This window comes from Coenobita brevimanus, chromosome 94 (assembly GCF_032717465.1).
Source record: "Coenobita brevimanus isolate Jiangsu-jjx chromosome 94, ASM3271746v2, whole genome shotgun sequence".
Taxonomy (NCBI): domain Eukaryota; kingdom Metazoa; phylum Arthropoda; class Malacostraca; order Decapoda; family Coenobitidae; genus Coenobita; species Coenobita brevimanus.
The window spans coordinates 19,690,587-19,708,340 of NC_137047.1; the positions used below are offsets into that span (position 1 = coordinate 19,690,587).

Genomic DNA, 17,754 nt, shown 5'->3' on the forward strand with positions numbered 1-17,754 from the left:
TCAATATTGGTTCTGTTTAGTTGTGGAAAAAAGGCAAAAATTGGTGATATTGTATATTGGTTTGTTGAATCGTATCAGTACAGCTTAGCCTCCTTGGTATCCACTAAGCAGAATCTGCTCATGTAATCTATGTTATCCTTTAGTGCCTCTTGCTTCTGAGGGTTTCTGCCCGTTTTTCATTTTATGCTATCATTCATGTTCTCTTCCATCTCTACTGGTGCATAGGAAGGAGTATATTCATTCTCTGGTAGTGCAAGAGTACTGAGTGTAATATGAGATAATCAGTCCACTTTTAGGTTTCTTGTGCTGAGTGATTCCCCATCTGCCTACTGTTTTTCAGCTTTCAAAGACATTATCGTCTTAGACTGGAACCATTATCACTTTTTCATAGATACTGGTATCTTGCAGAGAAATTGCTACCTTACCTCGGGCTGTGTTGTTGGATGGGGATCTGACCTTTTTCATGGCCCAGTTTACAATCTTCAGACTCCTGATTTCATCCTTTATTTCCTTATGACTTTTGGCAGCTTCCTTTCTTAGGCTTCTGATTTCTTTGTCTGGGCTTAGTATCTTCATTATCATTCTCGTTCCTCTTTCGTAAGCTTTTCCCTATGCTTACAAATGAGGAAGATGCTGTCGTGGTGGATGTTGGCATATGTGCCTTCTTTGAAGTCATAACAACACTTTTATGCATAGGGAGCACCAGTCCTTTTGCAATTTTTATATTTCAGTATTTATTTTTAACTTTTCAAGTGAGAGAGAGGGGGGGGGGCAACAGTATAGTGTCAAGTGAGAGAATAATGAGTCTGCCGTAATTTATTATTATTATTATTATTGTTATTATTGTTATTGTTATTATTACTACTATTACTACTACACTAATATTACTATTATTATTATTATTAATATTATTATTATCATCAGGTTGAAAAGAGACAGCTGCCCAAGAGGATCCGTCAGGAGATGAAGGCCCGTGAACTTATGTTCCGTGAAAGCATGAGGATCAGCACCTCCCACCTCCCAGACTCGCATGATGATGAGAAAAACAAGCTTAGGAAGGTAGGAATTAATCATGTACATTAGTCATTGTTACCTCACTCTCCCCACTCCCCAAGTTAAGATTAGCCTAAAAGCATATTCATGCACACAACTTTTTAACTGTATGTTTGTTGAGGGTAAATGCAATGATTGCAGTAAACCCTCTATTAGTGTGGGCCCAGTATTCATTTCTTCAATTTCCACAGCAAGGCAGACCTGTACCCAGGCAGTCCCTTACTCAGTTAGGAATACCATACACATAATGCTTGAGGCAGAAAAGAAGTTAAAAAAAAAAAAATAAACAATAAAAAATGAAAGTGGAAATTTTGCAGCCTCTAAAATAGTACAATAGATGAATTGGTTAGTCAGGTCAACTAAGGATGACATGTCAGTAACAAAGTGGCAGTGTCTGAGTGCATGAATTTAGTTCCTGTTTTTGTAAACATCATGAAACAGCTAACTAAAAAGATGAATAAGAAGCCTCGGACAAGGACTAACCAAAAGATGCTGACCAAGGACCAGACAAAGGACATGGTACGGATCGCGACGTGGAATGTAAGGGGTGTGAATGATGAGGTGAAAGAGTGAATGATTGTCCAGGTACTTGAGGGGGCAAAAGCGGATGTATGTGGAGTAACTGAAACTAAATGGAGAGGAGACAGTGTGAGCGAATGGGAGTATGGATGGGATATATGTGCAGGAGCAGGTGAGAATGAGAGGGCAAAAGAAGGAGTGTGTATTGTTGTGAGTAAAAGATGGAAGAAGAACATAAGAAAGTATGGATCAGTTGGCCCAAGGATTGTGTGGGTAAGATTGAAAGTTGGAACACAATTGTTGCCGATTGTGTGCGTGTATACACCAGCGCAAGATCGTGCAAGCAGAGTGAGAGAAGAGTTCTGGACAAATGTGGAAGTGTGCATGGAAAAGTTTGGAAGGAATGAGAGAGTGGTTTTGATTGGTGATGTGAATGGTAAAGTAGGGAATGTGAAGGTGGATGCTATCGTTGGTGAGTGGGGTGTGCCTGCTGGGATAGATGAGAATGGCAGTGCGTTAGTGGACATTTGTGCCAGGAGGGGGTTGGTGATAGCCAATACTCTCTTCAGGCACAAAATGATCCACAGGTATACATGGCGAGTGATGAGAAGGATGGGTGGTGAACTGAATGAAAGGAAGGCAGTGATTGATTATGTGTGTGTGGATGAAAGGATGCAAAAATGTGTAATGGATGCAAGAGCTTATAGAGGTTGGGGGAGTGGACTTTCAGACCACTACTTGGTGGTGGCCAGAATCAAGATCCAAGTAAGATGGAGAAATAGAAGAAGGGAAGGACTGGAGAAAGGAGTACTTGCAATGAGAGTGGAAACGTTACAAGAGGATGAGAAAAAGGCAGAATATAAGAGAGAAGTGGAGGAACAAATGTGTAAATATGAGTTGGAGCAGATGGGGGATGTGGAAGGTATGTGGAAGATATTCATAGAAGAAATATGTGCAGCATGTGATGTGGTATGTGGGGTGAAGAGAAGACAGAAGAGGGTGCAAGAAACAGCATGGTGGAATGAAGAGATGAGACAGGCTGTGGCACAAAACAAAAAAAAAGTATACAATGAATAGATGAGAAATAGGGGCGTGGAAGAAGTTGAGAGGCGGAAGAGAGAGTTATATGTAGAAAGGAAGAGAGAGGTGAAAAGATTAGTAGGAGAGTAAGAAGAGTGGATGAGGAATTTGGGAGGAATTTGAGCTTCATTAGTGGAGGGACTGTAAGAAAATGTTCTGGAAAGAGGTGAAGAGAGTAAGACAGGGTGGAAGTGAAGTTAGTAGGGGAGTGGAAGATAAAAATGGTAGATTACTAGTGGAGAAGGGAGAAAAAGTGAGCAGATGGAGAGAACACTTTAAAGAATTGTTGAACATAGAGAATTGAAGTAATGTGAGTATTGGTGGCTGGGGAATGGCTGGGAGAAGGAGGGAGGTGAGAAGACAGGAAGAAATCAGTAGGATAGAAGTTATGGAAGCAATGAAGAAAGCCAAATTGGGGAAAGCCCCAGGAATTGATGGAGTGTGTGGTGAAATGCTGAAGCATGGGGGAGGGATAGTAATAGAATGGATGTGGAAGATGTGCAGATTGGCCTGGGAGGAAGGTAGAGTTCTGGAGGATTGGAAGTCAAATATAATTATTTCCTTGTACAAAGGAAAAGGGGAAAAAGAAGTGTGTGGCAATCATAGGAGCATTTGTCTTCTTAGTATAATAGGAAAAGTGTATGGTATGATACTTATTGACAGAGTTAGGGAAATAACAGAGGAATTAGTTGGAGAAGAACAGCAGGGCTTTAGGAAGGAAAGAGGTTGTGTAGATCAGATATTCATTCTTAGACCTTTAATGGAAAAGTTTCAAGAGAGGGGAAAGACGTTGTATGCGGCCTTCATGGATTTCGAGAAAGCCAATGACAGGGTGGATAGACAAGGATTGTGAAAAATGTAAAGAATTTATGGAGTAGATAAGTTTTTGAATGCTGTGAAGAATATGTGTGATGGTGCTAAGGTTGCAGTGCGTGTGGATGGTGAACTGAGTGAATTTTTCTCATTGAAAGTTGGGTTGAAACAGGGATGTGTCGTCTCCATGGTTGTTCAATCTGTACATGGATGGGGTAATAAAAGAGATACAAGGTAGGGCAGTGGATGTTGGAGTGGCTGTAGTGAGAGAGGGTAGTGTTTGGAAACTCCCTGTACTGTCGTTTGCTGATGATACTGTGTTTTTAAGTGAAGCCGAAGGGGAGCTGCAAGGCTTGGTGGATGAGTTTGAGAGAGTATGTAAGAAACGGAATCTAAAGTTGAATGTAGGGAAGAGTAAAGTGATGGTCTTTGAGAGAGTTGAAGTCGGTGAATTTACAGTGAGGTTGGATGGTGAGGAAATGGAAAATGTGAGTATGTATGTTTAAGTCCTTGGGGAGTGTGATGAGTAAGGATGGAAGTTTGGAGGGTGAAGTGCTTGAAAGGGTACAGCAAGGAAGAAAGGTTGCTGGTTCCTAGAAAGCAATGATAAGAAACATGGAAGTGAGAAAGTTACTACATGACAGTATTGTGATACCAACTCTAACGTATGGAAGTGAAGCTTGGACGTTGTTGGAAGGACACAAGTCAAGAGTGAGAGCAGTGGAAATGAGTTATTTAAGAGGAGCCTATGGAGTCACATGGAGAGACAGGCTGACAAATGAGGATATAAAGGAGCGTTGTGGTGTGGATGTGGATGTGATAGGAAGCGTTAGGAGGAACATACTGTGGTGGTTTGGCCATGTGGAGAGGATGGAGGGTGAGAGAATGACGAAGAGAGTGTCTGTGAGTGAGGTGGAGAGGGGGGAGCAGGAGGGGAGAGCTGAGGATGAGATGGAGGGATGGATTGGAGAGGTATATGAGAGAGGGGGGTGTGAGTTGGGAGCAGGGTAGTGAAATGGCGGGGGTCAGGTTGACGTGGAAGTGATTTGTTTGTGGCCACCCCGTACGGGATTGAGGCATCTGGCAATAGATAGATGATCTGAATTATATGGTGATTATTGGTCAGTACTGCAATTATTTGGTGTTAGTATCAGATCAACATCTGTGAAGTATTTTAGTACTGTATATGTAAAATAAAGAAAATAAAGCAGATGATGGTCATTAATTTTGGGCACGGATCAGCTGTTAGTAGGCAAAGTATTCATAAAGCTCTGTGAACATATAAAATCATTTATTTTATTATTTTTCTTTCTCAGTCATGCTTTCATACACACCAGAGAAAGAAGTGTGTGGTAACCAGCAAATAATTAGGGGAAAATGTGGCAGATAAAAATATTTTTGACCATAATTCACATGTGGAGAGGTTTATTGTAGATGTGGAGAGGTGTTTATTTTAGGACTTGGCAAGATTTTGGGAGAAAACAGTCCCCAAAGAAGTGATGAAATATTCCCGCTTAAAAATACAGCACAGTGTTTTATGTTTTAGTCAGTACAGTGATCCCTTGGTTATTGTGTATAATAATAAGCCTGTTGCTTGATAATGAAATTGCATGGTGACAAAAGAACAGAGCCTATGGGATTTATCCTGATTGGTAACGGGCACCCCGCCAATATCCTGTACCCAAATTATCCCTTTTACATCAAATTTGTACCCATGAAATACATACATCCTGTAATGGTAAGTATCAGAAACACACATAGGCATGATTAGGTTAATAGAGAGTGATGAAAAGGACAAATTAAGGATGAAACACTTAGCTTAGTGAGACCTGAGATGGCCTTGAGATAAAGGGTTCTGAGGCAAGGGGGTGGAGAGAGAGGAAATAGGTGAGGGATGCAGGTTTCATGTGTATTTCCTATTTTCCAGAAGTTTCTTTCATTATTTTCCTTTATAACCTGTGGATATGACTAGAATGTAAATAAGAGAGAGGGGTAGAAGCACAGGAGAAACAGAGAGAGTAAAACCATTCTTCTGCCAGTCGGATAGAGGCCAAAATCGCCTGCCTGACCTTAAAGTAAACATCTCTCAGCAAGTTCGTGAGGGATACAGATTTCTTGTTTTTTTTTTTTTTTTTTTTTTTTTTTTTTTTTTAACAACCTTTGAATGTGACTCATAAATGAAAAACAGAGTGGGATACGAGTAACAGGAGCATTAAAGGAGAGAAAGAGGAAAGGAGAGGGAGGGAGGGAGCAAAAGTATAAATCCCTTCTGACAGTTGCACAGAGGGCAAAACTGACTGAGTAAATTGTGTAAACATTGACTAGGCAAGTGATAAGAGGGTGAGGTACTCAGATATCTTGTTTACTTCGTCTTTTACTGAATTTTCTTTTATTGTTTTCTTTTATAACCTTTATATGTGACCTGAAAATTATTGTGAGAGAGGGATGCAAGTAACAGGAAGAAGAAAGGATTAGGAAAGGAGAAAAGAGGAAGAGGAAAATTGGGAGAAAAGTAATGATGGGGAAAGAAGAGAGACATAAATTTGTGGCCTGTCAGTGTGAGGTTTTGAAATGAAAAAAACATGTCCCTTTGTACACAGGACTCACTGTGTGCTGGTTTTCATGGTACTCTGAGTTTAACAAACAACTTCCTAAACGGGTTACTGTACAAACATAGGCATGGTACATTTGGAATAAATAAATCCTTTGGACATTCATTGTACTTGTCATAGACATCAGTAATTTTATTTTATGTCCTTTGTTGGCAGATAACTTTGCATGTTTATGAGTTTTGGGTGGGTGCTGGAATGCATCTTCTCTGTTTATTAAGAAACTTATGGGGAAAATTGCTTTGAAATCTGACAAACCCAGTATCTGACAACTGTCAGAGGTATGCATACTCGTTGGAAATCTGAGGACACCTGTACTGCACCACCATTGTTTGCAGAAGCCAGCATAGGTGTGCCATAATGATTGCCCTCCTCCGAAAAATGTGTGATAAAGGCAGGAGTGCAGATATTCATCCTGCACTCACAACGGAAAATACTATAACCAAGTTCACAATAACCAGGGGATCATTGTACAGTACTCAAAAGTTCATATTGTGCAGAATCTGTTTTTTGTGTGGTAATGCATATTGTTGAGTAAATATCAAAACAGTTCCCTTATTTTTCTTCATGCCAATTTTCTAGTAAGACATGCTTTGATATGAGCTTATGCATGTACCAATTTCAAGAGGATGACTGCAGTTGGCCATTTGTCCAGTACTAGGCAGCTCTAGTAAGAGTGTCTGCCTTAGACAATGAGGATAGTAAGAACAGTATTTTTTATTCTGAACTACAAAGATAAAACAAAGATAGTATTTCCACGTCTCCAGAAAAATTTATTTTGCCCAAGAGGCTGTGGTCCAAGACCATTTAATAAAATCAGTATTCTACTGTGGAATGGCTCACTAAACAAACTCACTTTGTGTCATTGTTTGTCAAAGTGTGCCATAATTATCCTCAGTATGGCTTGCATTACAGTTTGAAGTACACTGTACATTTTTTGAAGTCTAAACTAACAGATTGAGAGAGATGTGTGAATGGCAGCATAAAATCAGTGAGAGTTCCCAGCAGCTGATCACTAGGGAGGTATAGCCTTCCATGAAAACAATGCAAATCAAAGATTGCATTACCACCTGCAGTGTCGGACGAAGTACATGCCTAATATACTGAAGAAAAGTACAGTTACTCTGTGAAAAATTTCATCATCGTCATTATCTGTGTTGCCCCATGAGGAGCTTAGGGGCCCGGGGCTAGGCAAGTTGGTCCTGACATTTAAGATGAGAGTGACCAGCCTCACTCATCCCTGAGTGGCATTATGTGAGCAATATACCCCAGCCGTCCCTTTGATATAAACCTGCCCAGGCTCAATCTGATTGGAGTGCCTTAATTACCCACTAAACCACCAGGTGCCATAATTTGGTTATGTGGTTACCACTCTGCGTAGTATATGGTTTCCTGGAGTACAGGAAAGCATTTGGCTTGTCACTAATTGTAGCCACCCATAGACAGAGGGAAGAGGAAAGAAAGACAGAAGAGGAATGAAGGAAAGAAAGATGGAAGAGAGGAAAGGGCAGTCCCCTGAGAGCAGCACTACATCGAGTGAGTATATGGTGAACGTCCCCACCAACCGATAAATGTTATGGTCAGAATGAACCATCCGTTGATCAGCTAGAGCATGCATGGACCTCCCAGCAGCTGCCTGCATCCTGCCTGATCATCAGTGCATGTGTTTGTACATCTGCCTCATGTACTTTTCACTTATTATGTATTATGTTCTTTCTTTTCAGCATTTTTTTTTTTACCAAGCATAATTGTTGTCAGTGAATGTTGGGCAAATAACCCAGTTAATTCCTCCTTCATACCCTCTTGAAAGCTGTCATTATCCACATAGGAAGTTAACACAATGGGTTGTTTATCATTTATGCTCCTGGTTTACAGCACATCAGTACATTTACTCATAAAAGAAAGGACACACTGAATGCACATAGCCAGCCTGTGCATTATTGTTCCCTTGATTTCTTTATTTCACCAATTTTCAATGTGGTACTGTCCATGCAAGGCCAAATTTTCCATTTTACGACAATTTAAATTCACGTAAATACTTAATGATAAATACCAGAAACACTTATAGGCATGGTTAGGTTAATGGAACATTTTTACGGAAGCTGTCAGACAATGATTATGGCATCATTGGTCCCCCTGCCTGGCACAAACCCAAACTGCATCATCAATATTCACCCATTCTCTAATCCTTCAGGATATCTCCATTATTTTCATTATCTGGACCAAAAGTTTTATGCCTCTATAATTTCCTCTTTCCAGTGCATCACCCTTCCCCTTGTACACATTTACAGTCACACTCTTCATCCAGTCATCTGGGACAACACACACATATATAATTGTATTTATCAAATCAGTACTAACCCCACTCATATATCTCTTGAGGTCTTCAGCATTTCCATAATCAACCCAGACACACCTGTTACCTTACCCACCTGCATCCTACCTGTTGCCCTGCACACAATAGCAGCATCAATCAAAAGCCAAGGGCCAAACACTGGATTAGCACACTCCAAACCTTGCAGGTTCCAGTCATATTTCTCATTCAGCAACTGGTTATAGCTATTACTCCAGGCGTCTTTAATGTCCCCACTACCTTTCTTTCATCATTCTTCACACACTGCTCACCCCTGATATCCCTGTTTTCCCTCATCATCTGATTTGCCACATTAAATATCATATTCTTCCTTTCAACACTATTTAGGTTATCCAGTGAAAGTCCCTTAGACACAGATTTTGTCCTGTATACCTCTTTTTCTAACCCTACATTTGGCAGCCAAGCATTCCTCTTTGTTATCACTCCTTTCCCATTCTCAGAAAAGCTATCTTTTCTCCTAACTGCAGCTTCTGCACCCTCATCCCACCACCATGTTACTTTATGTCTTGGGGGGTGAGGTATCCCTTTTCCATCCACTTACTAAATCAGTAACTGTCAAGAGCTTGTTCTTGAGGGCTCTGTACTCTTCATTAACACTACTGTCAACAGTTCCCAGTTCAATGACCTCTCATCTTCCTATAGGAGGTATCCTCTGCTGTTTGGTTTTTCAGTTTCCATATTTTCCTCCTAGGCACGTAGGTCCTCATCTTCATCACCCGCTCCTTTAGCATCAAGTCACATATCAATAATTTTTGTTGCAGCACACACTCTTCGCTCACTAAAACTTTAACATCCCTCACCAACCTCCTATCAGCCCTCCTGACCAGAAAATAGTCTGTCTGCCTACTGTTTCCCCCACACTTGGAAAGAGGAAATTATAGAGGTATAAAGCTTTTAGATCAGATAATGAAGATAATGGAGAGAGTTTTAGAAGGTTTGATTAGAGAAAGAGTGAATATTGATGAGATTTAGTTTGGGTTTATGCCAGGTAGGGGGACCACTGATGCCATATTCATTGTTCAACATCTTCAGGAAAAATATATTGGTAGGAGAAGGGATCTTTACTTTGTTTTTGTTGATTTGGAAAAGGCCTTTGACAGAGTCCCTAGAGAGGTGGTGAAGTGGGCAATGAGAAAGCTTGGCTTGGAGGAGTGGCTGGTTAGGGTGGTTATGGCCATGTATGTGGGTGCTCACACCCAGGTGAGAGTGAATGGAGATTTGAGTGATGAGTTTTCTGTGAATGCTGGTGTGCATCAGGGGTCAGTCTTGAGTCCCATGTTGTTTACCATGGTACTTGAAGCCCTTTCACATGACTTTAGAAACGGACTCCCGTGGGAGTTGTTGTATGCTGATGATTTGGTGTTGATTGCAGGGAATGAAAGGGGGGCGGAGGAAAGGTTTAGGAAGTGGAGAGATGGTATGGGGCAAAAGGGTTTAAAGGTAAATGCAGATAAAACAAAAGTGATGATATCTAGGGTTGGTGGCGGTACTGTCAAAGACGAGGGAGAGTGGCCATGTGCAGTTTGCCACAAGGGCGTGGGAAGTATTTCCATCTTGTGCAGTGTGTGTGATAAATGGGTGCATAAGAGATGTAGTGGTGTCAGAGGTAGACTGCGAGATAATGCTGATTTTATGTGTACGGCGTGCCGGGGTGAGCAGGTGGAGATTGTCAGACGTGAAAGGATTGAACTTGCTGGTGAATCTCTTGAGTGTGTGGAAGAGTTTTGTTATTTGGGAGACATGTTGTGTGCTGGAGGTGGGGCTGGAGCTAGCTCTGTGGCTAGGGTGAGAAGTGGTTGGAAGAAGTTCAGGGAGCTGTTGCCTCTCCTGACATTGAGAGGGCTCTCCCTACGTGCTAAGGGGTCTTTGTATGCAGTATGTGTTAGGAGTGTAATGCTGTATGGCAGTGAGACCTGGGTAGTGAAGGAGGAAGATATTCGCTGGCTCAGACATACAGAAATGACAATGATTAGGTGGATGTGCAGTGCGTCCCTGCGTCCAAGGCCTGGAGGGGCTGGGTTTACAATGGAAGAGTTGAGAGATAGGATGGGACTGGAGTGTATAGGTGTTGTGATGAGGAGAGGTAGATTGAGGTGGTTTGGACATGTGGAGAGGCTGGGGGATGATAATTGGGTGAGGAAGGTGAGAAGTGTTAATATTGGGGGTGGGGTTATGAGGGGTAGACCGAGAAAGACATGGGACGAGGTCATTAAGTGTGACCTTAGGATTAAGGGACTGAACAGGGAGGCTGCAATGGATTGTGCAGCATGGAGAGCCGCCATTAGGTGACCAAGGCCGACACATGCAAGCATGTTGGAGCCTTTAAAAACGAAAACGAAAAAACGAAAACACTTGTATGTAGTCAACCTACTCTCTCTCTTCCTAAAATGCGTGTTGCACACAGTCACATTCATTGCCACCCCAAACTTGAGTATCCTTTCCTCATCTTCATTTCTCGTACCTTATGTGCATCTCGCATGTACCCATTCATATCCTTGAATCTCGTTATTCACATGACCATTTAAGTCCTCTCTTAAAATTACAATCTCATCATCCCCCATACCACTTACCACACGTATTAAGTCATCCCATTTTTTTTTTTCCCCCCCACATAATCCAAGCCAGCCTGAAGTGCATACCCTGATACTGTATTAATGAAAATGTGAGCCTGCTGAGCAAAATTTTCACTACTATAATCCTTTCATTCACACTCATTTTCGTGACATATTCCACCAATTTTCCCTAACCAGCACACCCACATCATTCGCTTTCATTACATTCATGACATATTTCACCCATTTTCCCTAACCAGCACACCCATACCATCATATCTATCTGCTGTTCTTTGTCAGAGTATCGTATACTGACAATCCATCCCGGCAATCATTCTCACTGATCTTTCCCCTATATCTAAATCCAACCTCCTGCACACAGCCAACATCCACCCACCTCCCACTCATTGTCTCTGCCACTTCCCCCACTCTACCCTTTAAACTTCCTACATTCCAAAATGACACTCTGATCCCCTTGAGTGGTTTGATATCGTCAGGTTAGCGTTTTTTTGCATGTTTTTGCCATGTCATTAAAATTAAAATGAGGGAGAAAGACCACAGGCACCACCCACTCACACAGTCTCAAGTCCAGGCATGGAACCTGGGACCCATAGCCCACCATCCATGACGAGTGGCAGTGGCTTCGGGGAACCCTGCCAGGACAGCTACAGGAACACCCTCCAAACATGCCTTGGCATTGTAATAGCCCTGCCACTATACACACTCTGATACAGCAGCCTCATGGGGCGCTACTTCCAAGTTCGGGCACATCTCAATTGGGCAAAAGCGGTAGCCTGGGAACCACAGTGCCCTGTACCCTCGAGTACAAATCCGAGCCCCATCTCATCCTGGTCCCCAATATTATGCTGGCGGAGCCTGCTTCGTGCCTCCCTTCAATAGGTCTGCCACTAGGTAGTGGGGGCAAAATTTTCTAGCCATATGTCTGGAAATGGAGAGATGGTATGGGGCACAAGGGCTTAAGAGTAAATGCAGATGAAACAAAAGTGATGGGATCTAGGGCAGGGGGTGGTACTGTCAAAGAAGAGGGGGAGTGGCCATGTGCAATGTGCCACAAGGGCGTGGGGAGTAGTTCCATATTGTGCAGCGTTTGTGATGAGTGGGTGCATAAGAAATGTAGTGGTATTAGAGGTGGACTGTGAGATGATGATGATTTCATATGTGCAAGTGTGTTGGGGAGAGCATGTGGAGATTGCCAGGCATGAAAGGATTGAAGGGTGAGTCTCTTGAGTGTGTGGAAGAGTTTTGTTATTTGGGAGACATGTTATATGCTGGAGGTGGGGCTGAAGCTAGCTCTGTGGCTCGAGTGAGGAGTGGTTAGAAGTTCAGGGAGCTGTTGCCTCTTCTGACATTGAGAGGGCTCTCCCTCTGTGCCACGGAATCTTTGTATATGCGGCATATGTTAGGAGTATACAGTAATGCTGTATGGTAGTGAGATCTGGGGAGTAAAGGAAGAGGATATTTGCAGGCTCAAACATACAGAAATGACAGTGATTAGGTGGATGTGCAGTGCGTCACTGAGTGCAAGGCCTGGAGGGGCTAGGTATGGAAGAGTTGAGAGGTAGGATGGGACTGGAGTGTATTCATGTTGTGATGAGGAGGGGTAGATTGAGATGGTTTGGATATGTGGAGAGGATGGGGGATGATAATTTGTGTGAAAAGTGAGAAGTGTAAACATTAGGGGTAGGGTTGCAAGAGGTAGGCCGAAAAAGACCTGGTATGAAGTCATTGAGTGTGACCTCAGGGATCAGGGACTGATTAGGGAAACTGCCAGAGATTGAGCAGCATGGAGAGCTGCCATTAGGTGACCAAAGCTGACGCATGCAAGCATGTTTGAGCCTTCAAAAACGAAACAAAATGAAATGCCCTTGCTGGCGCCAACCCCTGTGATGAAGTGGGATATGTTGCGTGATACGTTAAGCACATGTAGGGTAGTGCATGAGATAGAGAAAAGTGTTTGGGAGAGTATGCTGACCTGCTTTCCATGTTTGTGTCACTGAAAAGTTCAGCAAAGGGGGATGGTCAGGATATTCTGGTGGCTAGTTAAACAGGAGCTCCAGTTCTCCCTATCACCAGCATTCCCATTGCTCATATGAGTATCACCCTGATCAACTGGGATTAATTCTTTAAGTAGAGCTTCAGCTTTTAATCCCTCAAAGCCATCAGAAACCACAGATACAGCATCATCATTGTCAGCAGAGACCATCTCAGACATGTGGTATTGATGTTTTTGAGCCAAAAAATTTGCTGTAACAGCAGGAATGCAGATTTTCATCTTGCAGTGATGATGAAAGTTAACACAACCAAGGGACCACTGTATTACATATCTTAGTCATTTACAATTCACTCAGTCCTCGTAAATTGCAGCAGTTTGGGTCTGGACAACTGCCGTGAGGTACGAATTCCGTGATTTATGAATAATAACTCTTATGTGAAAAATCAATTTGGGTCTGGACTTTGGCCAACCCGCCCCCACAGCACCCTATCTACACCTATCTAGGCAGCATCAAACACAATCATACGAATTTAGGAATATTCATTGCATGTATTAAATAGAAATAAGCAATATTAAGGGATCTCATCTTAATCCTATGATGAAATTGCTTAAGTGATTGGAGTTGGGTGGTATTGGGAAGAACTTAGAAACTTTCAGCACTCGTTCTTGCTAAACTCTTTCGCCAGCTTTGAAAACTTCTCTCCCTTCTCAACACGACAAATGAACTCCAAACGTTGAATGTATGACAACAGCAGCAACTTCTTGTCACCATGCTGCTTAGAGCACTTCATCGGGGGGTCAGGAGGGGCCATGGCAGGTAGGAGGCGGGGGGAAGGTGCACAAAAAAAGGCAGGTAGCTCTCGTACTCCACGGTGATGGTTTGTAGTGTGTGGACTGATGGGACAAGAACAGCAACAACATGGCGGCATTAGTATGCACACTTGCCACCAGGGACGCGCAATGATTGGTTGTTGGGTCGCAATTTTCAGTTTGAATGCTGCGGTTTACGGTTCTCCTCAGAAAAGCGCCCCGCCCCTCTTTTTTTTTTTTTTTTTTTTTTTTTTTTTTTTTTTTTTTTTTTTTTTTGTGAGGAAGAAGGTACAAGAGGCCACGAGCCCGCAATAACTGTTCCCTCCAACAGAAAAACAAAATACAAGAGAGAGCCAAATTCAAGATCCGATCATTTCGAGATGCCTGGACACACTACATTTGAAAGACTGGAGATCATAGGAAGCAGGAAATACAGACATAAGGAGACAGTTCCAGAATTGACTTGTTGCATAAATGAAGGACTGGGAGTAACAGTTAACTCTTGCATTTGAGAGTTGGACAGAAAAGGGATGAGAGTTTGTTGCTATAGTCTGACAGATCGAAACGTAGGGTTTTGGTGGAGTCACCCCCTCCCTGCACTGTTGCCACGTTTCCGAGCTGACCTCTCCATCAGCGATGACCTTGACACTGTTTCCCTCTTGTGATCTCCGTTTTTCTAATACCCCCTATACCCCTGCCACCAACACCCCCTATACCCCTACCCCCAACAACACCCCCATCAACAACACCCGCTATACCTCCACCACCAACACCTCCTATAAATATAGACCCCCACCATCAACACCTGTATAATAATTAGCCGTTGATAATTGCTATACTTTTATTGAGAGCATACATTCTACCCTATTGCTCAAACTCCCTAATCTTACAATCCCATCTGTCTTAATCCTTCCCACTGCCTTCGTTCTTAAATCCCTTAATTGATCTATTTTTAACCTAAGTGTCCCCACACCTTTTAAACCATTTACCTCTCTGTCACTATTCTCCACCATATGTATCAACTTGTATTATATTGTGTATAGAACTTTCATACTGTATGCTGTACTACTGTATAATGTATAAGAATACCCACTGTTTAGTGGAAATAAAGTTTTATTATTATTATTTCTCTCTCTCTCTCTCTCTCTCTCTCTCGCTAGATTTTGTTATGTGTCATCCATGGTTTTTTACTTCCATTTTATGTATGGATTATAATTTTGACTTTATTTCCGCACCACCCTTGAGGTAAAAGTCACGGCGCGTTTTTTTTATAGAGGTTTCCCCAATAGGCCTAAATCCTGTAGGGGGTTGGTGACCTCCCACAGCGTACACACAAACACGTGTCGCGTGAGTGCTGCCACCCCAGAGCTGTTTGATATATTTATTTTAATTATGAAAGGATCGCCTCTTCCCACTTTTATCCCTTCAAATTTTCTTGCAATTATACTTGCTAAATTAATTAGCAATGTTAGAAGTGTTGGGGAAGTAAATAATAATTAGAATATTTTTAGAGCAACACTGCCAAATTTTTATGCCACGTTTCTCTATTATCGTATAATATAGTATGCAGAATAGTTTTATTCTTCCTTGATACATGTCAGCACTTTCATTACAGTTATATTAGTATGAGTTATGTTTATGTATCATTCCTACTACACAAACCACAGGCGTTATACATCGTAGGGTTAGGAAACATGGCAATAGTGTAGGGAGGGGGTGACTCCACCCAAACCCTATGTTACGAGGAGGAACACTATAGACGGGTGCTACGGCCCATCGTAGAGGTGGAGGGATGCAAGCAGACAGTTCAGAGGAGCAGCGACCATTGAAGTAGTGGTAGAAAAGAGATAAAGATGCAGCAGTGTGGCGAAGAGACAGAGGTTGAAGGAAGCCAATAAGAGAAGGAGAGTTGATGAGACGAAAAGCCTTTGACTCCACCCAATTGAAAAGAGCTGTATGTGGGGAGCCTCCCCACACGTGGGAGTTGTACTCTACACGGGGCGAATGAAACTTGTGTATAAAGTCAACAACTGTGCAGGGGTAAAGAAGGTACGGAGTCAGCTTAGCACACCTAATCTCTTGGAAGCAGATTTTACAAGAGATGCAATATGATCTTTCCAAGATAAATCCCGAGTGCATGAAACCCCAAACATTTTCAGGGATGATGCAGGGTTGAGCTGGATATTATTAAACATTATTGGTTACTCCTATGGAAGATTATGTTGGGTTGATAGGTGCAAAAACTGATTTTTTGATGCATTAAAAACAAGATTATTTTTACCCCAGTCAGAGATACGAGCCAAGTCAGATATTAGGTTTGCCATAGCCTCATCCCTTGTATGTTGAAGTAACTGCTGAGATGGACGTTGCAGGAACCGAGTGGAAAGGTGAAGGGTGGAATCATCAGCATACGAGTGGATAGGGTTAGATGTACAGCTTAGAAGGTCATTGATGAATAAATGGAAGACTGTCAGTGATATGACAGAGCCCTGAGGAACACCACTGTTGATAGATCTAGGAGAAGAACGATGGCCATCTACAACTGAGCCTATAGAACAACCAGAAAGGAAGCTATAGATGAAGGCACAGATAGAAGGATAGAAACCGGAAGAGGGCAGTTTGGAAATTAAAAATTTATTCCAGACTCGATCAAAAGCCTTTGAGATGTCAAGTGCGATGGCAAAGCTTTCACCACTGTCCCAAAAGGAGATAACCAAGAGTCTGAAAGGTAGGGGAGAAGATCGCCAGTGGAGCGTCTCTGACGGAACCCATACTGACAATCAGAAAGAAGGTTGTGATGGGAAAGATGCTTTAAAATAATTCTGTTTAGAATAGACTCGAAAACTTTTGAGACAGGATGATAAAGCAATTGGATGATAGTTAGATGGGTGGAAATGGTCATCCTTCTTTGGGACTGACTGAATGAGAGCAAACTTCCAGCAAGAAGGAAAGGTACAAGTTGACAGACAAAGGTGAAAGGGTTTACTTAGGCAGGGTGTAAGCACAGAAGCACAGTCCTTGAGGACAACAGGAGGGACTCCATCAGGCCCATATGCCTTGCTAGTATTAAGGCCAGTGATAGCAGAAAATACATCAGCTGAAGAAATTTTAATATCCGCCATGAGGAAGTCAGGGGGAGGAAGTGGTGGAGGAACAGCACCGAAATCGTCTAAAGTGGAATTGGAGGAGAAAGTCTGAGCGAAGAGATGTGCATTATCAGTAGAAGAAATAGCTACAGAGCCATCAGAATAGAAAAGAGGAGGGAAGGAAGATGAGGTAAAGTTGTTAGAAAGGTTTTCGGCAAGGTGCCAGAAGGAGCGGGAAGAATTTGAGTTGGAGAGTTGAGAGCATTTAGTACGGATGAAATTATTTTTAGCAGAGCGAAGAACAGACTTAGCATGATTCCGCGCAGAAACATAAGCAAGATGTGATTCAGGGGTGGGTTGGTTCTGGTACCTTTTATAGGCCCTCTCCTTGTTGCAGACAGCATTAGGACAAGTGTGATTAAACCAAGGCATTCTTGCATTAGTCATAGAATATGAGAAGGGAATGTATGCTTCCATGCCTGAGAGAATAACCTCCGTAATGCGCAGTGCACACTCAGATGGCTTCCAGCCATGGAAGCAATAATCATTCCAGGGAAAATCAAAGAATTACTGCCGGAGGACCTCCCAATCCACAGCTCCAAAGTGCCACAGACGACGTTTCTTTGGAGGATCCACATACCGCACCAGAACAATAGAACAGGTCAAGGTAATTAGGTTGTGATTGGAGGAGCCCAACAGAGAGGAAAGATTAACAGTGTAAGCAGAAGGATTAGTTGTAAGGAAGAGGTCAGGTATGTTGGAGCTCTCTCCAAGGCAGTCAAGGATACGGGTAGGGTGCTGTACAAGCTGCTCTAGGTCATTAAAGATAGAAAAGATGTAGGCT

General features: G+C 42.4%; 1 protein-coding gene across 2 annotated transcripts in view; it reads left to right on the forward strand.

Moving 5' to 3' along the window:
• Nucleotides 1–17,754, forward strand: part of Slik (Sterile20-like kinase) — a 452,675-nt gene that overhangs the window by 369,752 nt on the left and 65,169 nt on the right. For both annotated transcript variants that reach the window (XM_080282573.1, XM_080282574.1), the window contains exon 22: nt 925–1,059. In XM_080282573.1, coding sequence (XP_080138699.1) covers nt 925–1,059 — 135 coding nt within the window. The remainder of the gene's footprint in view (nt 1–924; nt 1,060–17,754) is intronic.